The sequence below is a fragment of the Carassius gibelio genome, chromosome A5, assembly GCF_023724105.1.
Source record: "Carassius gibelio isolate Cgi1373 ecotype wild population from Czech Republic chromosome A5, carGib1.2-hapl.c, whole genome shotgun sequence".
NCBI lineage: Eukaryota > Metazoa > Chordata > Actinopteri > Cypriniformes > Cyprinidae > Carassius > Carassius gibelio.
Window position 1 is genome coordinate 35,326,900 of NC_068375.1, and position 22,591 is coordinate 35,349,490.

At 33.8% G+C, this 22,591-nt stretch overlaps 1 protein-coding gene, 1 long non-coding RNA gene and 1 pseudogene across 10 annotated transcripts in view; 2 read left to right on the plus strand and 1 right to left on the minus strand.

The window, feature by feature from the left end:
• Positions 1-22,591, plus strand: part of LOC128014100 (protein NipSnap homolog 1) — an 82,932-nt gene that overhangs the window by 58,638 nt on the left and 1,703 nt on the right. For 2 of the 9 annotated variants that reach the window (XM_052597421.1, XM_052597364.1), the window contains exon 6: positions 21,904-22,044. The exons of 6 other annotated variants lie outside the window; for them this stretch is intronic. In XM_052597421.1, the coding sequence (XP_052453381.1) occupies positions 21,904-22,044 (141 nt within the window). Of the gene's footprint in view, positions 1-21,751; positions 21,823-21,903; positions 22,045-22,591 lie in introns of all 9 variants that reach the window. One more of the 9 variants, XM_052597384.1, reaches the window with a different exon arrangement.
• On the plus strand, positions 14,344-17,876 carry LOC128014154 (uncharacterized). The gene is made up of 2 exons (XR_008183486.1): positions 14,344-14,485; positions 17,451-17,876. It is a non-coding gene; the product is annotated as an uncharacterized LOC128014154 (long non-coding RNA).
• Positions 15,784-18,807, minus strand: LOC128014140 (SREBP regulating gene protein-like; annotated as a pseudogene).

The following is a 22,591-nucleotide window of genomic DNA, read 5'->3' on the forward strand; positions in this document are numbered from 1 at the left end:
AAATGTGCTCGTTCCTGTTGGTGTCTTCAATCTGGCAACCTGTTTGTGGCAACCTATCTCATTCGTATTTGTCTTATTGTTTTATTCTGCTTCTTTTCTTAAATTCTAAGTTATATATACATATATTAAATATATTATATATGAACCAGTGTTAATTTTGACACGAAATTTTAATTTAGTTTTAGTCTTAGTCTTTTGACTATAATTCTTTTTAGTTTTAGTCAAGTTTTAGTCATCTGATTTGTTTTAATTTTAGTCTTATTTTAGTCGACTAAAATTGCTTGGTATTTTAGTCGACTAAAATTGCTTGGTATTTTAGTCGACTAAAATAAGACTAAAATCAATAACAGATTTACTAGACAATTTTTTACAGCTGGTATAGGAAACAAACTTAAACAAAATATATAAAACACAAATTCAACTTTATTTCAACACAACTGTGTCTTTATTTCGATTCAAAAGCTTTTATGCAGCAACAAACACTGTCATGATAATGTAAACAATAACTAGCTGCCAATTGACCATCAATAAAAGAAAAATAACGTTAGGTCCAGGACCTTAAAGCTTACAGCTGAGCTGAACAATAAGTGCATACATTTAAAGTAAATATTTAATAAGTTGGCAGCTAGGTGGATAAAAAAAGTAACAAGATTTTATAAGGTATTCATTTGTCTAGCAATATTGTATGTTTTAAATATACTATAATACTACAATATTGCTAGATTAGTATGTATAATGATAGGATGTGAACAGTCACGTTTCACATGACTAATATAGAAATATTTGTGATATTGTCAACAAGTAGAACATTATAAAATATACTAAACATTAGTATTAATCAAATGTATTTATCATGATATTACGTATTAGTATTGTGCTCGCATCTAATTTGAAGAAGGGGCTATTTTACAGTACTTTTCAGTTCGTAATATTTAATGCTACAACATCTATGCACTGCAGTCTTCCAATTTTGCTTAGCTCAATAAACAAAAGAACATCGTTGTAAAATTACATTTGAGAAAATGTCCGGGTGGCTCGTCTGTAAATGTCTTTTCAAATTGGTTGTGTTCTTGCCACGAATGAGCGCTCTGCGTGCTTTACACTTTGTTTTGTTTTGTTCGTCGTCAAACGTGAAGTGAGCTGTGGACATTTTGTCGCTCTTTTAGACAGTAGGGACTTTAAGCAACAGCTGCGAATGGAACGGCTACAGCGACCGGAAGTTTGCCGTCACACCGCTGTAGCCAAGAAGGTAAAAGTCACTAAGCAACGGTAAAACAGAACAGCGCAACGCAGCATTAATTCATTTATTGAGATCCAAAAAAATATATAATTTAAAAAAGCAAGAGAAGGATTGCTTTTGGCGTTAAATGACAATATTTTGTCAGAAGAGGAGTTTTTAATATTGTATGATGTAAATAAGTCTAAAAACATAACATTTATTTACCTAACCTCTCACGTTGTAGCGACTCCGGCAAATCAGCTGTTCTCCCGTAGTAGACCGTTAAATTAGAACGTCACAAAGTAGCAGTTAAATTCGCGCAGGCGCAATACCGTTCCACCAGAGGCTGTTGCTTAAAGTCCCTATCACCTCTTCAAATGCCGACTTCCCGGGAGCTCATAAAAACTGAAAACCTTCGCTTCACGTCTCAATAAGTCAGGCTCTGATTGGTTCTCTTCTCTCATGCAGTCTGTTCTGTTTTGCCGGTTCTTTTGTTCATTCCTCGCATCTCTGCCGTCTGCTGATTTGATTTTCGTCACAGTCTATTTTCGTCTCGTCCTTTATTCGTTGACGATAATATCAATCAATTTAGTCATAGTTTTAGTCTCCATCAGTGCCTTCTATTTTAGTTTTCGTTTCGTTTTCGTCGGCAAAAATATATTCGTGACGAAAATAATGACGAAAATATTTAGTCAACGAAATTAACACTGATATGAACAACAATGATTTTTATAATTTGTCCCCTTTTCAATAATGTTAAAGGGATAGTTCAACCAAAAATTAAAATTGTCATAATTTATTCAAGTTTTTCCAAATTCAATCCTTGATTCATATTTTAAATAAGTTTATTTAGAAGCTTATTAGAATGAATCACAATTTTTGTAACAATAAATGTTGGTAACTGTAGCCTGATTAAAAGTAATGACTAAAAGGTGACAAAAGTGCAAAGACTTTTCGTCTTCTAAAACTAGACTGAAACTATGAAAGACTCGAATAACAAAAATGTGACTATTAAGCATTTTCATCTTAAGATAAAGACTAGGACTAAATCAAAATTTCCAGTCAAAATGAACACTGATTTTGTCCTATATAAAATATCTTGTTAATGTAATTATAATAACATTTTAATATATATATATATATATATATATATATATATATATATATATATATATATATATATATATGTCCATTTAAAGATAAAGTTGCATGTAGGCAATGATAAAGTTTATGATGCACAAAGCAAAATTGTTATACTGGTCATTGAAAAGTACACATCTCCAGCTAACTGCTTTATCTGCCAGTTTACATCATACCTTGTACGTGACAAAAAGCCTTACATCTTAATCAGACAGCGTTACATAGAAAAGTCTGAGCAAGAAGTGGTTCGGGCAGGATGTGACAGTTATAGACCACATGGGAAAAAAAACTGAATAAAAACATTTTGGCCAGTTAGAAACTTTCCTGTGGCATGATTAGCTCTGTCTGTTACATCAAAAGGTAGTTTATTGCTGTGTTGTGATGTCGCCATTGCTTTATCATTATATGTATCTTCAGATTGAGGATTTAGATATTTGTTTGTGTGGCGAGTGGGGCGGGGCCGAGAGGCGTGGGAACGAGGAGTGAGGCCAGGTGTAGTGATTGGAGATGAGCTACACCTGGCCTCACTCCTCGTTCCCACGCCTCTCGGCCCCGCCCCACTCGCCACAGTTTGTTAACGACTTTATCTTACCACAGAAAGGAATACTTACTCAAGTATTTCTATTGCAGAAAAGGACAGGTTATTTTAATTACTCAACATTTCCTGCATTTATACAGTTGTGGAGGAAGGAAAACTAAGCACTGTGGTTATAACACATTCCACCCAGTCAAAGCCTAGTAATAGGAATATCAGAACTTTACGGGAATTATAGCATATTTTTACACTTTTCTTGCAGAATTCTACAAATCTGCCTTGTGACTTGTGACTTTTGATAACATACAATATCTGTGGCAAAAGTCACTGTAACATTAATACATGGCACTGTAACATAAATGTGTGTGTGTGTGTGTGTGTGTGTCTGTGTGTGTGTGTATACATATATACATATAGCGGCCGAAACAGATTCCTAGTTAAAGAGATTAATTTAGAAGAAATGTATTTTATGAATTCTATGACTATTTGAATATTTACATATTTAATTATTACATGTTCCTGTATCTCAATTGGTAGAACATTGCGCTACCAAGCACAAGGTTGGGGGTTGATTCCCCAGGAACACATGATAGGTAAAAATTGATAGCCTGAATGCACGTAAGACGCTCTGGATAAAAGCGGTTTTATTTATTTTATGTTTATTTTTTTTATTACCCATATTTTAAATAAAGATAAACATTTTACACAAAATTGTAATTTTTACAACAATTTGTACTCCACAAAAAAAAAAAAAAAAAAAAAAAAAATATATATATATATATATATATATATATATATATATATATATATATATATATATATATATATATATATATATATATATATATATATATATATATATGTCACAAATCACTATTTTCCATAGACTCGTGTTGATTTTCAGATGAAATTATAAAAATGTAAAATAGAATACCCGTTCAACAAAAGTATTAAGGTGAGATTGTGTGCCATCTATGAGTTATTTCTTATTCTTGAGAAAGTCTGGTATCATTTTGGTATTAAAAGCCACTTGCTTTTATATGATGATTTTTTTTTGTGGCTTAAGAGTCAAAATTCTTCTTGGCGGAATTGAAATTGATCTGGCAATAACAGGGGAAACAGTTTCATTTTAATCTTTAGTGCCAATTAGCTCTGACCAATAATCAGATAAGAATTGATATCACACTTAAGATCTGTGTGCCTTGATTATTTTCCATGTTCTCATGGAACACAGTAAAGCGGATGTGGTCATAAAGACTTAAATGAATTAAAGCATGCGTTTGCATTTTCTCACAGCGTTTTTACTTTCCCTCACAAAATTGTGATTTGCAGTTTCAAATATATCGAGGTTGTGTCGAATAGCCTACATTCGTAAAATGAGATGTTTTTATGCTTTTCCCTTAACTGTTGCAGTTTTGCAATAATTAATCGAAGTAATTGCTAATCTATAATTTGGAGTCTCTAAATTTACTAAGTTTGAGCACTTTTATCTAAAGTGAATTACAGTACATAGACCTTAGTCGGTATTGGGCCATATTTAATTTTTGACAGGTATGTAAACAAGGCTGTGAGGGACTCGCTCTCAATGTCTGCAGACTCACATCCACACAGCATGGAGATGTCGAAGCTGATGTGGAAATGTAGAAATTGTAGAATAAAGTAATTATGTATTTATTTATTTGTGCACAAGAATCACAAAATTAATAAGCACGGTTATTGTTACACCCCCCTACACGTGTAACCCGAGACAATCTCATTGCATACAATATTTTTGATGGTTGAGTTTAGGGGCAGAGCTTCACGCTTTCTTTATTCAGCTCGTATCAATATGAAATCAGCAATTAGTTAATTCTATAGTTATGTTTTCTTATGAGATTGGGTTATCTGCTGTGGAAGTGCACAGGAAATTGTGGTGCTTTTTTCAAAGGACTACATGCAACATTCTTTTTACTACACAGTAAAAAAAAAATCTGAAGAAATTACAGTAATTTACTGGCAGCAGTTTGCCAGTAACTTACTGGAAATTAAACTTACAGTAAAAATACTGTATTCATATTTACAGTGCCATTTAACTTGCTGTAAATTTATTTACAATAATACATTTTTACTGTAAAACACAATGTTATGTTTTTTTCTCCTTTGATATATTTTAATACAATAAAATATTACTTTACACTGTGAAATTTACTGTAATTTGTTGTCCACTTTTACTATGTATTGTAAAACTGTACAAATTATTGTATTTCAACAGGTCTCAGTAGTAAAAACTATAAAAAGAAACAAAAGACTGCTTAACTTCTTTTATTGGTTTAATTGTTAAATTGTAATACTTGAAATAATATTTTAATATTCTTGCAGATTGTACTTTCAGTTTTCCATAAACTTGAAAACATTTCAATTTATACATAAAAATTTCATATTAAGAGCATTTTAAAACAACAGACATGAACAGATTCAGTCATAAGAACAATCTTAACAATTTACAAATTCAGAAAACTCCTGTGTAGAATGTATTTGTTCTTAGTAGCTTAATAGTTTTGCCAGCTGAAATCCAGAAACTCCTTAAAGGGATAGTTCACCCAAAAATCAAAATTATGTCATTAATAACTTGCCCTCATGTCATTCCAAACCCGTGAGACCTCCTTTTATCTTCAGTAAACAGTGAAAAAACAGAGAAAAACATCATCAAAAAGTTCATGTGACATCAGAGGGTCAGTTACAATATTTCGAAGCATCAAAAATGTTTTTTGGTCCAAAAATAGCAAAAACTAGGACTTTATTCAGCTTTGTCTTCTCTTCCGTGTCTGTTGTGAGCGAGTTCAAAACACAGCAGTTTGTGATATCCAGTTCGCGAACAAATCATTTGATGTAACCATATCTTTTTGAACCAGTTCACCAAATCGAATTGAATCGTTTTAAATGGTTCGCGTCTCCAATACACATTAATTCACAAATGATTTAAGCTGTTAACTTTTTTAATGTGGCTGACACTTCCTCTGAGTTCAAAAAACCAATATCCCGGAGTAATTAATTTACTCAAACAGTACACTGACTGAACTGATGTGAAGAGAGAACTCCTGGCGTGGTCAAACCCAAGGCAGAGACCCGTTAATGTCCATATTTTGACGGTGAAACGTTCTGAAAAGGGAAAGAAAGGAAAGAAATATGAATGTTTGCAGTGTCACCACAACTCTCTCTAGCTCTCTTCACATCATAATTGTGAATTGACTGCGCGCCGTTAAGTGGCAGCGTTTATTTTCCAACAAAGTAGAATTAATTAGTTTAACCCAAGCTAAAGAATAGGAATGTGTAACTGATACGGAACTTAATAGGTAGCCAGTGCAGAGACTGTAAAATTGGGGTAATATTATCATATTTTCTTGACCTGGTAAGGACTCTAGCTGCTGCATTTTGGACTACCTGTAGTTTGTTTATTGAAGATGCAGGACAACCACCTAGAAGTACATTACAACAGTCCAATCTAGAGGTCAGGAATGCATGAACTAGCTTTTCTGCATCAGAAAACAGATAAAATGTTTCGTAGCTTGGCATTGTTTCTAAGATGGGAGAATTCAGTTTTTGTAACATGGGAAATATGATTTTCAAAAGACAAGTTGCTGTCTAATATAACACCCAGATTTTTTACTGTAGAGGAAGTAACAGTACATCTGTCTAGTTGCAAATTGTAATCTACAAGATTCTGTGTACTGTTTTTGGTCCAATAATTAATATCTCTGTCTTATCCGAATTTAATAGGAGAAAATTATTGGTCATCCAATCTTTTACATTTTAAACACACTCTGTTGGCTTAGATAATTTAGAAGTTTCATCTGGTCTCATTGAGATGACATAGCTGAGTATCATCAGCATAACAGTGAAACTAATCCCGTATTTTCTAATAAAATTAACAAGGCACAACATGCATTTTGAAAATAGAAGGGGACCTAGGACGGGTCCTTGTGGCACTCCATATTTTACTGGTTATAAATGAGATGACTCCCCATTTAAATAAACAAAATGGTAGCGATCGGACAGGTAGGATCTAAACCATCTTAGAGCCTGCCCTTGAATACCTGTATAGTTTTGTAATCTATCTATGAGTATGTCATGATCTATGGTGTCGAACACAGCACTAAGATCAAATAAAACTAGCAATGAGATGCAGCCTTGATCTGTCGCAAGAAGTAGGTCATTTGTAATTTTAACAAGTTCAGATTCTGTGCTATGGTGGGGCCTGAAACCTGACTGAAATTCTCAATACAGATCATTTTTATGCAGGAAGTAGCTCATTTGAGCAGACACAACTTTTTTTTAAATGTTAAACATAGGTGGAAGATTTGAAATTGGCCAGCTTAAATGGTTTTGGGACATGACCTAAAGATAACAATGAGTTAATAATATCGAGAAACGTTTCTTCTGCTGCAGGTAACAACTCTTTAGTAATTTAGTGGGTACAGGATCTAATAAACATGCTTTTGGTTTAGATACAGTGATAAGTTTATTTACCTCTTCCTGTACTATATTTGTAAAGCACTGCAGTTTATCTTTGTGTGCAATGGATGAAACTGAAGTGTTAGACACTGTAGAATCTACATTTGCTATTGTATTTTTTATGTTATCTATTTTATCATTGAAGAAATTAATAAAGTCATTACTATTAAACATTGATGAAATATTTTAATCAGGTGGCATCTGGTAATTTGTTAATTTAGCCACTGTGTTAAATAAAAACCTTGGATTGTTTTGGTTATTTTCTATGAGTTTGTGTATATGCTCTGCCCTAGCAGTTTTTAGAGCCTGTCTTTAGCTGGACATACTGGTTTTCCATGCAATTCTAAAAACTTCCCCTTTTTCTCCATTTGCGTTCAAGGCTATGAGTTTCTGGTTCATTTGTATGTTGGGGTACAAATAGCAGTTGAGGTAAATCAGGCAGGTTATTTGCAAATCTTTCTTTGGTGGCTGGAACAATAGTTTTGGCCAGGCGGTAATGCTGAGGAGCCATATAGTTAATATCAGTGATACGCAGCATGTACGATACAAGGAAATGGTCTGTAACATCATCACTTTGAGGTACGATATCTATATCATTAAATCTAGATATCATTATATCTAGTGTATGATTAAAACGATGAGTGGGCCCGGTGACATTTTTCTTGACTCCAAAAGAGTTCATTAGGTCAGTAAATGCAAGTCCTAATGCATCATTTGTATTATCAACGTGAATATTAAAATCTCCCATGAGCAATAAAAGTCGTGCTTTTGATTGACCTACTTATAATATGTCTCACCTTTCAAAATCAGTTTTATAGTGAAACACAAATGATGTCTTACAATAATGTGTTTTTCAATCTCTTCAATGATCAGATCGCTGTATTTATGTGAAACAATCCATTAAATGAATCCGTTTTCTTTGTGAAAATGTATTCTCATAATACTTTGACTTTAATCTCATAATATTTTACTTTATTCTTGTAATATTTTGAAACATTTAGGGCCCTATTTTAAAGATCTAAACGCAAAAAGTGTAAAGCGCACAGTGCAGGTGCACTCAGGGCATGTCCAAAACCACTTTTGATATTTTAACGACGGAAATTCTTTTGGCGCGCCCCGGGCGCATGGTCTAAACGGGTTGTCCCTATTCTCTTAATGAGTAATGTTTTTTTGGGGAGGCGTAACGTGCAATAAACCAATCTGAGTCTCATCTTCCATTCCCTTTAAGAGTCATTTGCGCTCGTGCCATGACGTATTTGCGATTTACACGGCAGGAATTTTTATTCATTTATTCATTTTTGTTAATTTTCTTCTGCTATGCAGGCTCGCTTATTGCACATAACAAACCTTGTAAAACATTTCAAAATCCAATTGAAACGCTTGAAAAACACAATGTGATGGTGACAGCTGCTATAGTCCAAAATGGTAAAGTTACCTTTTTTATGTATGAAAAGGTTTTACATATGGAAAAACAAGCTTATTGATAATATTAAGAGATAAAATTAATAATTGAGCACAAATAATAGGTGATAACTGACCAACAAATCAGCATATACAATTCAGCTTTGCTGAATAAGTTGCATTTACAAATTTTATTTTAAACATTAATAATATTTTACAATGTTTCTGTTTTTAATACATTTTGATTAAATACATGGAGCCTTGGTGAGCATTTTTTACACACACACACACACACACACACACACACACACACACACACACACACACACACACACACACACACACACACACACACACCCACACACACTTTCCATTTGAAATTAAAATCTAGGAAAAAAGGAACTGAAAAGGCTTTTTGTCATCCAATGCAATTGCTATGTTTAGATATACATTCCAAAAGAGTTCTTAAGATTGTTGCTAAAAATGAATGACACTGAAAATATTAGAATATACATAATTCCAAGAAATCAACAACACACTTGTGAGAGTCGGCAAGAGAATAGCAAATGCAGATAGATTGCATATCCTGCAAATTAACATGCGGCATGTCTTTTGCTGAGTCAGTCATCTTTTGTGGTTTGAACTTACAAACTTAAGGCTACCAGTTTTTTGCCACTAGGGCACAATACTTAGAAGGAAAATATATATCCTCCGTTTATCCCACTGAGTCTCTTCTAAGCAGCTTGGATGAAAATCTCCAATTGAACATGTAACTTTGAATAGAAAATGACTTAAGGGGAATAGAACACACTCTGTATCTCCCACTATATTCACAGAAAATAATGTGACATCACATCTAGGTAATGACAAATGCTGTCACAAAATTTCAACAGAAAGCATGTGAGCAGTGACTTTGTTTAGATACTGTATGTATTTTAATATGTATGCTTATGGATAGGCTAATAAAACTGACACAACCTGCTGTGTTTGTATCAAAGAACCAGAGATGGCAAAGGTACACAAAAGTATATCTTTCTCTCAAGTAGAAGGACAGATACTCATGTTTAAAAGTTGAAGTGCTGACTATACTTTTTTACTCAAGTTAAAGTAAAGAAGTATGGGCTTTGACATGTACTTAAGTAAAAAGTATGGATGTGAGACCATTTTTGTCTATTTTAAGTGGGAGAGAGAGAGATGACACTATAGTGTAGAAATGTTTGAAGGATCGTTTTTGAAAATGTAAGAAGTAGAATGTACAGAAATTTGTGTGAGTGAAAGTTAAAAGTTGTCAGAGAAATAAATACTGAAGTAAAGGACTGATACCAGAAAAATCTACTTAAGTACAGTAACGAAGTATTTGCTAAACTAAAGCTAAATTTTGCAGTGAGTGACAATGTCACAAAGCACCACATCACGTTCACATTCAAGGCAACATATGCAACATAACACTTGAATTTTCACCATTTATCAACTGAGTGTTAAACCAGATTCCACTGGATTAAATCACACGTCACATGATCAGAATATTGCATGAAATTCATTATCATAAACAGTGATAATTAACACTTCAGATTTACCTACAGCATTTGCAAGAGTGAAAGTCTGTATAACACTCATCTGACTTATGTCAAAGTAAAAGTCACCTTTATTTATATAGCACTTTAAACAAAATATTCGTAAGTCTATGTCAGACTTATGTGTAAGCGTTTTTACGCTAGATTAATTGAAAGTCTTTGTGAGAGATAAAATCACTAGACACATTTCCTCTTGTGACTAAGCACTCAAAGGCGTATAAAAGATGGAAAGTTGACTGAATTGACATGAAATCGTATTCTACTCTGAAGAATTTGCTCTAGCACACAGAGTAAAGAACACTTTTAATTGTGACCATGGAGCTAAAAACTGGTAAATTCAATCTCTTGTTAACTTTCTGAGCTTGACTTTTTTGTGTGTTGGCGTAAACTAATGTACTTTTCTTTTTAGGACTTCTGATTTTGTGGATTTTAGCAGTGATCCAGACGATGACACACAGTTCAGTAAATCGATGTAACGTTAAAAAGAGATTAGAATTTACAAAGGGTAAAATGGAACATTTATTGAAAGAATATGTAAGTATCATTCTTTCTGTATTTGATTAAAAAAATAGATAAGATAAAAATGCAGATGAGCTCAAGATATACATTACATTAAACACTCTGCACCGTAAAATATTTTTTTATTAGTTATAGTAAAAATTTTGTTAAAGGATTACTGGAGTATCTTTTATTCTGGTCTTTCTACTTTAACATTTCACATTTAATTAAATGTATCACTTGCCATTTGTTTTTGGAGATTTACATGCAAAAATGAAAATTGTTTAAAGTAGCTGTTTTCAAGCCACACTTAACAGTGTCTGACTGTCACTGCATCACATATGATATCTAATCCAACAAACAGTGTTCAATATTTGATCAGTGCTGGTCTCAAGGTGATTTTTAATGCATGTATGAATGCAGAGTTTGGTACTTGGTTTTATATTTAGGTATGTAATGCAGTAAATTTAATTTTAAGTCAGATTTAGTGCCCAAATGTTTTTTTTATGCCACTGTTATGTTTTAGTGTCTGTTTAGTATTATTGGTGTAGGTTTTAAATTGCAAACAATTAACAGCAACCAACTAACATCGAATTAAATGTGAGATTTTGAAGTTGTATGACAGAAATCATATTATTTATACTTATTATCATATTATTATATTATTTATACTCCAGTAATCCTTCCAAAAATTAATATTTGTTTCATTGTATTATGACTAAAGAATTACGATATGGACTTTGATACTCTGTTACAATATTTTTTTTTATGCTTAAAATTTTTAGGCGATTAGTGTAGTGATAAGACTTCTTTTTATAAGTGTGCTTTTAATAACACGCTTTTGCATTCCATGTACATGATGATTATGATGATAATGATGATCACCAACATTTAAAAGTAGCTGTTAAGTGTCACAATATATATATAAGTTTAGAAAGAATGAAGTTAAGCTTTTAGAATAAGAGAATCATATAGACTGATTAATGCACATATAAAGAGCACATCAAATATAAGCACACGTTTAATAACAATGAATACATTAAAATATAAAATTTAATATTTAATAAAATACAATATTTTTAGTAGAATCTTGAATATTTCTGTTTTGGTTATTATAATATGTCTAAGAGGTAATAATTAAAACAATTATTGCTGCCTAACTATCAATCAAACAGTAGATGCCAAGATCACGGGTTCAATCCCCAGGGAAAGCAAGAACTGAAAACAAGTGTAACTTCAGTGCATAAAAGCATCTGCATAAATGTAAAATGCTTACAATTGTGACACAGTTTTGGTTTTGTTTGAAGTATTGTGAGATCAGTATAGTGTATTGAACCAAACTGTGGCACTGTATTGTTACACGTCTAGTAGCTGTCAGAAATATATTTTTTCTGGAGTTCGTTATTATTTCTTGATCATTACATTAGATTCAATCAAACTATGACTTAACAGGAAACGGCAGAGTTTGTAAATGATAATTCAGAGGCTTTCCTTTTAATGTGTGATCCATCTCTCTTTCGTTTCAGCTCTCAGCAAACGAACGTATAAAAATAACGCTGAAACCAATCTCAGAACTTGACTTGAAGGATTTGTCCAGTGAAGCGAAAATGCAGAAAGCTCGGTGTGGGCTTAACTTCATAAAGAAGGCTCTTCACCATATATATCAACACCAAAGTGTAATACAATATCCCAACCATCACATACTTAAAGAATTAAAAACACCCACTCATTATCTTGAGCGTATAGAGTGCTGTGTTGCATATGCTATATGTGAATGCAAAAACATAACAGAGCCTGTCTCCCCACCTAAAAACATATTTAAACAAAAACTGTGGACCCAGACTGTTCTTAATAACTCTGTAGAATTTCTGGGTGAACTGGTAAACATTGTATCAAATAATACCTTGTGCAAACGATATTTGTTCACATCCTCTTGAAGCAATCCTCTTATTACCAGCTTTTTCAGTATGTTGTCATGTTTATTTTTTATTTATATTTATTTTTTACATTTATTTTATATTTTGTATTTTTAGTCCGACATATTCTCACTATTTATCTAAAATATTTATATAATTGTTTCTTCACAGATATTGTTCTTTAATACAATTACATGTTATTTATTATATTCTTCATTTCATTTTTCATGAAAATATTATTTCTGTTAATGTTGCTTTATATGTATTGTTTTGTATGATAATTTAATAAAATAAAATGTATTTATATCACATTTTGTGTGCTTTTCAGTATCCTGTATTCAGAGTAAACATACTGCCTCTCTCTCTCTCTCTCTCTCTCTCTCTCTCTCTCTCTATATATATATATATATATATATATATATATATATATATACAGTAAAGACCAAAAGTTTGGACACACCTTCTCATTCAAAGAGTTTTCTTTATTTTCATGACTATGAAAAGTGTAGATTCACACTGATGAAGGCATCAAAACTATGAATTAACACATGTGGAATTATATATGGAATTATATACATAACAAAAAAGTGTGAAACAACTGAAAATATGTCATATTGTAGGTTCTTCAAAGTAGCACCTTTTGCTTTGATTAGTGCTTTGCACACTCTTGGCATTCTCTTGATGAGCTTCAAGAGGTGGTCACCTGAAATGTTCTTCCAACAGTCTTGAAGGAGTTCCCCGAGAGATGCTTAGCACCTGTTGGCCCTTTTGCCTTCTGTCTGCGGTCCAGCTCACCCCTAAACCATCTGGATTGGGTTCAGGTCCGGTGACTGTGGAGGCCAGGTCATCTGGAGCAGCACCCCATCACTCTCCTTCTTGCTCAAATAGCCCTTGATGCCTTCAGTGTGACTCTACAATTTTCATAGTCATGAATATAAAGAAAACTCTTTGAATGAGAAGGTGTGTCCAAACTTTTGGTCTGTACTGTATATATCTATATATATATGTATATATATATATATATATATATATATATATATATATATATATATATATATATATATAAACATTAAAAATAATATTTTTACTATTAAACTTCTTGCATATTGTCAATACAATTCAACAATAAAATGAAGATTACAAATTCTAGTCATGTGTTACATCCTCAGAATGTTTATTGTACGAGCAGGAAGCAGGTGTGTGACTCTGTCTGCAGTGTAATATTCACTAGTTCACGCTTACATATAATTAGCTGAGGTATGGTATGCGTATTTGGCGTGCTGTCCGGGGAAGGGCTCCGAGCTCGGGAATTGCCCGAACCTAGAGTACCCCCCCTTCCCCGTATATTGTAAAGTGAACTTGAAGTGAGGAGATGGGGTGGAGGAGGGATGCTGATAAACCGTCAATGGATAGAGGTAAGTCAGCGATATTTATACTGTGGGATTGATTACTTGATTGTGGTCCACCTGTGATGATTAAGTATCTGACGCGCTTCTCCCGAATCTTCATTGATAATTACATCTATAGTCTCCGCTGACCGTCATTAATCAAACTGACAGATGTATCCATGAAAAAGCTTGTTTAAATAATCAGGATGATTAATTGGTTAATAGTCATGTATCCCCAAGTGACTTCTGTATTTTGGCTGTTGGTAATTTGTATGAAAATTTCTGAAAACTGTGTTTACCGAACTATACACCAGAATTTGGAGGTAAATATATACTTGTATGATTCATTGACATTGTCATAAACAATAATAGCTTTTTGGGAAGAGTAAAAGAAACTTTAACAGTGCTTATTCTTGTTCTGAAAGATATTCTGTTGGCATCTAATCTTCTAATCCAAATGTTGTGAAGCATAAAGCCAAATATGGCAGCATTAATTCTCATGCAAGCCAAATTATGATGCAATTCTTTATTTCTGTGCTCATATTTTTAAGATGTGCCAACAAAAATCGCCCTCACCCAAAGAGTTATGGGTCATCTTTTAAATTAGAACTGAAACTAGACAATGATACATGAGCAATGGACTGTTTAAATCATAATGAATTGCAATTTTTGTAAAATCTCACATTAGGCCTTGACAACTATCATTACATTCAAGAGAGCACAAAAAAAAAAAAAAAAAAAAAGTTTAAGTAAATGAGGCTTGCGATTAAAACCAATGATGATTGGAAACTAAATTAGATAAATCCAATGATATATTTAAAATCGAAATCCTGTGTAATTTTCAGAAATACGTGTGAAATTGCAGCCTTTGTGACATAATGTCAATTATCACTGAATAAATTGTTACATTAACATATGAATTTTGTTGTAGGAGTACGGTTTTAAATGAATGAATGTGTAGAGTTATGTCACCCGGATTTTCTTTTTGTATCCATGTCTTATTTTTTCAGTGCAAAATTAAAAAAAAAAAAATCTACATAGATGCAAAAATTAAATATTTTTTTGTATTATCTCTTAAATATAAAATTGCTGCTTGGTCAAATTAACTTAATTCAAAGGGAAAACAAGTTTTCACACCCCATTGATTATATATATATATATATGTAAAGCATAAACTCAATTAATTTAGTTCAGTTTAAAAAAACCACAACAACGTTGGATCTTCATTGTCCATCTCTAGTAAATGTATCCTGATTTAAGGAAGACATTTTTTTTTCTTTTCTTTCTTTTTTTTTTTTTTTGCAGTGCATGCAACATGTAATACATTGTCTTTATTAACTGAAAACTTTCTGCTCCAATTTAAGATATATTAAGGCCTTAATTAAAGCTAATAACTTTAAGACCTTGTTTTTTTTTTTTGCGTTTGTGTTTACCGTGACCTTGAATTAAACCCAAAACGTTCTGTTAAATTAGAGAAGTCTAGAAAACAAACAACCTCAATTGTAAAGCTATACAGAAAATCACATTTACTTTATTAAATTAACATATAGTAGATGACATGCAGGTCGTACACATAAATCTGAACTCACACAGGGGTGCTGTCAAATCATCTGAGGTGCTTTCCATGTGTTTTTTAGCATGAAACAACAACACAATGACTCTTTCCAGAATCCCATCCGAAGATAAAATTAGTGAGGTTACAAAAAAAGTAGCCTAATCTTAGCATGACAAGCAGAGAAAAAAAATGGACGGAGTCTTTGACGAGATGTTCACCACTGATGAGGTAAAAACGGATACTACACACTTATGCAGCGTAAAGTCTCTTTCAAGTCTTTATGATTGTGCACTCAAATTCCTGTTCATTTACTGGCCCATCAGGGGCCCCTGAGAAGATCTGCAAGTAATCTCCTTCATTATTTAAAGCCGGTTCGTTGGCAAACAGAGTCATATAGGCAGCAGTTCTGGAGGACTCTCGCCATAGCAGTACTTCGCCTGCGGGTTCCTGTAGGTGTTTTCATGTTGGATGCTCTGAAACAAGACAACAGCGGGTGGGATTTAGTTCTGCTGGCTAAAAACATGATGAGGAAAAGCTCTGATTGACTGGTATACTCAACAACAACATGAGTTTAAGCAGAGTACTTTCATGCATCCTGGTCTGGAAAGCCACAAACAAAACAAACTAGCATTTTGAGTGTGACGCTCACCTGTGAGGAAGTACGGCACTTGGCAAGACACAACTCAAAATGATCTTCAACTGCGGTGAAGAGGTTCTGGAACCCTTCTGCTGCTCGGTTTAGAAAATGCTCCAAAAGAGGTTGCTGATTGAAAGAGAGCAGGAAAGAGAGAGAGTTTAGTGTTGTCAAACAGACTTTTACATCATTTCAACTACACTCAACATTCACTTGTGCAATTTAAAAAAAAGAAGAATTCTGAGATATATATATATATATATATATATATATATATATATATATACTATATATATCCTTTATGATTAGGAATTTGTGTTACCAAGCAATGGAATCGGTGTACCTAAATTTACCAGTGAGTGTGTGTGTGTGTGTGTGTGCATTTGTAACTGTAGGATATCAGATGTTAATATATCCAAAGTTCATCAGAGGTGTAGAAACTTGATAGTGTCTCTGATTAAAACACCAGACAGATACCAGTCCTTTGCTCTCTTTTATTTTAAGTTCAAGATTATTATTCATAGACAATTCCCATAGCATGGAGATGGACAGATGTTAATGGATGGACAGGATGAACTGGATGGGCAACATGTACAAGATGTACAACAAACATTTCAACACATACATATATATATATATATATATATATATATATATATATATATATAAATTTTACTACTGTGAAGGATTGCTTTCTGCCAATTTATTTCCGATTAACCAATAATAATAATAATAATTTCATTATAACAGCATAAAAAATGCAGATGAAAAAATAAAAATAATACACATTTTAAGATGAGACACTACATACAAAAATGAATTTTTATGCATGCATTCATATGCATTTTTTTCAGGAACTGGATTTCATGTTTTTCATTTAATTTTATTGCACACATCCGTTGATTTGAATTACTATACATATCTTTAAAGGCCATTTTCTATCATACACTGAGCCAGAAATGTCCACTTCAGCAGCATTCAAACATACACCAAACTTTAAAGTTTTATTCACTCATATTCTGAAAGTTTTTACACAGGGGTTTGTTAAGAGATAATTGACCTGAAATATATTGAACATTTTCCCCCGTCACTTACCCAGTTCATCCGTGAGAAGCCTCTTTCCCTGAATGGAGTTCCTGCACTGTGAGATCTGCCTGCTGCTGTTACCCAGGAGGAACTTGATCTTCCACTGGATGGGATGGTCCGAGCCCCTCACCTCCAGGGTCCGATCACGGATGGTTCGCTCCTCCTGTACACAGTACATGTCATACAAAATGTCATTTCCTTGCCATTATATGCTTCATCACCTCTCAGCATATCGCTGATCATTAGTGTTGTATTGGTATCATCAATCCAATTAGAACAATATTGGATACCTTGTCAGAAACAGAGCACTTTATTTCAAATTTTCTTCACGTCAATATTGTTTAAAATGTGTTTGTTTAAAATTGTGCTTAACGGTTCACCATTAAACAGTTAAATTATGTTTTATGTGTAATTGGAATAAAATGTCAAATGGTCAAAAGTTAGCAATAATCACATTTTTTAAGTGAAAGTCATGACATTTGCCAAGTATGGTAACCCATACACGCAACTGGTGCTCTGCGTTTAACCCATCCAAGTGCACACACACACAGCAGTGAGAAGTGAACACACACCCAGAGCAGTGGGCAGCTATAGATCAGTGCCTTGGTCAGGGCTGGCTTTTAAGCTGCAGCAGTTGGGGTTCAGGGCTTTGCAAAAGGGCACCTCAGTCGTGGTGTTGCTGGCCCAAGACTCGAACACACAACCTTAAGGCGAGGAGTCATACTCTCTAACCATTAGGCCACGACTTCCCCATTAATAAATAAATAAATTAATTAATTAATACTTTTATTATAAAAAATTCATACTTTTATTCAGCAAGAGAATGTTTAATTGATGGAAAATGACAGTAATAACATATAATATTATAAAAGAGTGCAAACAAATGTTTTTTTTCCACACACAAAAGAACCATTCTGAATAATTTAGCATAAATAATAAATGAGCAGCAGCAGCAAATCAGCATATATATCACGTGACACTGAAGACCAGAGTAATGATGCTGAAAATTCAGCTTTGATCAAAGTTAAATTACATTGTAAAGCATATTTCAGTAGAAAACAGTCATTTTGAAATGTAATAATATTTCCATGCAGCCATAATGAGCATATAAAAGATTTGTTATACATATATGGTTTCCTCACTATAGTGGGTAGACAGCCGCACCAACAACACCGCTACAAACCTGTTTGAGGGTGCTGTAGAGAAAGTAGATGAGCGACAACCCGAACACGACCCCCAGAACCCAGCGCTTGCGCAAGAGCCGGCGGAACACCATGGAGACGAGCACCAGGTCCAGATAGATGCGATGGAGCTGAATAAACAGCACTGGAGATCTCAGACAGAGAGATCCGACCAATTCACTCAACACAGCATCTAAAAAAAGTTGCAAAGTTAATCGGCAATGTAAGAAAAATTGCAGATCTAGAGTCCATTCAGTGATATATTAAGTATGTGAGCATTAGATGAATAATATGGACATAATCTTAATTTTTAACATCAGGGCTTTATGATAAAATATGTGAATGCAGAAGGTAAAGTGTTGGCTTAATGTGCTGCATAAAAGCGTCCTGCAGTCTGACAAGAGAATTTTTAAAGTGCATAAATTCAGTTCCTCAAATTATCGCCCACAATGCACAGGTAATATTGCGAGATTTTTCCACATGAAATAACCTTTCCCCTGACATTCCAATAATTTCTGTTTCTTTGAGCACTTAGTGGAACTTGCAGTACGTTTGTTTTTATAAATCAAGTTTGTTATTATTATTTTTATATTTTAGCAGATTTTAACCATAAATAATAAACCAAAAAAGTATTTTTACTGACAAAATAAGGAGTGTTATATAATTGTGCATCTGATTTTGACCCTGATTTGATTTGAACCCTGTATGTATTGCAAAAGGAGGTCAGCTATAAAACATGATAATATGAAATAAAAGTTCATATTAAGTCATTAAAACTCTATGCATAATAATTATTAAAGATGGTATTTAGCATGTCACATTGCTGGCCTTTGCTGTCACTACTTGAAATGTCACGTGTGCATACTAGCTTTTTATAATATTGTGCATCGCAGCTTGTGATGCATCACTTGCTGAAACAGTATTGCTTGTGAATCTTTAGAGGTTTTGTGCATACAAGTGATGAAGGCTGGTTGAGTTCCATGTTTGCACACAAAGTGGATGCCAGGAAAGATGCCCACTCCAATCTGCTCTCCAAGAAAGAAACCAGCAACCTCTACAAGATTCAGTGTGAGCCAATGAATCTAAAACCTTCAAGAATGCGCTCAAATCTTTAGGCCTTGGGAGAAATAGTGCATGCAGTATAGTTGATAGGAATTACTAAAAATATCCCCATGAAAGAATGATGTGCTTGCTTGTAATTTTCCACCCGAAAAACAGCCTATACTTCTTATTTTATACTAATTGTTTTAATAAATCAACCTCCAAAGTGTTTATTTGTGGAATTCTGTTGTTTTCAAGAGACCAGTATGAAGAATGGAAATGGATGATATGAGTGATAAAAGTTATTTCAACTACTGTACAACATCATAGACAGTAAAAGAAATGGACACAGCGACCCCATTGGAACTCAATTGAGACAAGTGAAGCCCATTTTTAGCGTTTTTTTGCACTTCCATTTCTGACGCGCAGACTCAAACGAAGCTTGATGATGTCAGCAACCTGTCTGACAGATGTAAATCTTCTAAGTGGCTGTGCGTGCAAACTGCCATCGTTAATCTTGCAGAGATGGCGAGCTTGAGCGGGGAGTTCTTTGTCGTGAGTGAGCAGGAGTAAGTATTCTGATTAATTATTTTGTATAGTATTTTAAAATGTAACACCAGTACACCATATTAAGTTAATTGCCTGCGAGCTTCTCCTCCTGTCTGTACGGTAATGCGACAGAGAGCCGAGTGGTTATGACGCAATCGTTAGCCTATTTTTTACAAAAACTGTTTATACGGGGCCATAATGTAACATAGAAGGTAATGGAGCCCTTTATACATTGTCGTGTATCTTTAGAAATGAATAATGGACAAACGGAGTCTTTAAACGCCTCAGATGTAAAGTTATTCGCTGTCAAAGTGACGCCAAAATGAATGGGAGTCAATGGGAATGCTAACGCAAGTGAAGTTCTGCTAAAAGATGGCAGCCCCCACCCGACTTCAACTTCCGGTTGAGTTCCTTGCCCCTGTACAACATCTAGAACAAATAGTTTTTAACCCTGCAAGATACTGGTCCGTTTGTTTTTCCTGACATCTTCAAACCCTGTTTTTTTTTTTTTTTTTTTTTTTTTTTCAGTTCACAATGTCAAACCAGAATACATGGAGGCATACAATAAAATGTTGTAAGCATCCTTTTGATTTTGCAATTTCAATATATAATGCTGATAAAGTATGGAGTCTTGATTTCACTATGACACTTGCAGGCCTTCCGTGTCTAAATGTGATGTGCTTTGGTTGCTTGATTGTCCTACGTGACCGTGATATGTTATCATATTATATATTATACTGTCCTGCCCCAGCTTCCTGTTTCAATAGCAAATACATAAACATATGGCATTTTTGAATATTAACATTAATATTTTTTTCAGCCTGTTGATAATCTCTTTTTTTTTTCAATTTAAGTTAAAACAAGTTTAAATGAATAAATATGTAAAAAAAATTACTCCTCCTGTCAAAATTACCCTTGTGTCTAAACTACTCCCACTGTCTGTTTTGAGGGATGAGGTACAGAAAGAACTTCATCGTGATGCAGATTATCCGTGTGAAGTCGTTGGAAGTTGGAACACCTGGTACGGTGAACAGGATCAGGCAGGTGAGATGGAAACACATATTTTTGTATTATATTTTTTCATGTTTTAACAAATATTCTCTTATGCTCACTAAGGCTGCATTCATTTGCTCATAAAACATTAAAAAGAATAATGCAGTGAAATATCTGTACAATTTCAAATTGTGATAATACAATGTTTGAACATATTTTAAGATGCGAGTCATTACTCCAGTTTTCAGTGTCACATGATCATTCTAATATGCTGATTTGCTGCTCAAGAAATGTAACAGTTGTGCTGCTAAATATTTTTGTGGAGAATGCAAAATCATTTGTAACATCATAAATGTTTTTACTGTCACTTTTGATCAATGAATGAATAACTTTTGGATAAAAGCATTAATTTCTCTCTCTCTTAAGGAAAAAAATAACCTTACTGTCCCCAAACGTTTAAAAAGCATTGTTTTTATTGGTTTGTTTAAATATCTTATGTACAGTATCTTGTTCCAGTGCTAGAGTGACACATGCTGGTTTGTGTTTGTAGTGCATCTCTGGAGGTATTCTGGTGGATATCCTGCTCTTACAGAGTGTTTGCGTAAACTCAACAGCAATGTGGTATTTAACACATCAAAATGCAGAAACATCAAAATGCATAAACTGTACTGTTTGCCCTTTGTCACGATGTTTCCTGTGCAGGCGTATCTTGCATTTCGAAAAGAGAGGAGTAAAATGTTGATCTCCCGACACAACCAGCTTCTTCTGGAGTTTAGTTTCTGGAACGAGCCTCTGCCCAGAAGCGGCCCCAACATTTATGAACTGAGAACATATCAGCTACTAGTAAATAACATTTGATTATTCTGTTTTAAAGATGCACCTTTTTATTCAAGCCGTCCAAGATGAGCTCTTTTGTCATCAGAACAGATCTGGAGAATTTAGATTCACTTGCTCAGCAATGGATCCTCTGCAGTGAATGGGTGCCGTCAGATTGAGAGTCCAAATAGCTGATAAAACACTCCATAATAAGGCTTCCTCGAGTGAAAAAGTCGATCTCTTCTTGTCCTCTCCCATTCGTTTAAAGTGTTTTGGACTGTTTATGCTTGGGATTGATGCTTGATCTATGAACATTAAGTTATTATGGATAGAGGACTCAAATTTTTGGTGGAAGTAACAGCTTGAAGTTAAAAACATCTTGATGGATTTGTTTCTTACAAACAAGCAGCTTTTTACTTAACAAGACATTAATTGATGGACTGGAGTTGTGTGTTTGGACTCTCATTCTGACGGCACCCATTCACTGCAGAGAATCCATTGGTGAGTAAGTGATGTAATGCTAAATTTGTGAGCTTTTCCTTTAACTTTTTTTCTCTGTTTTTGTCCCGAAATT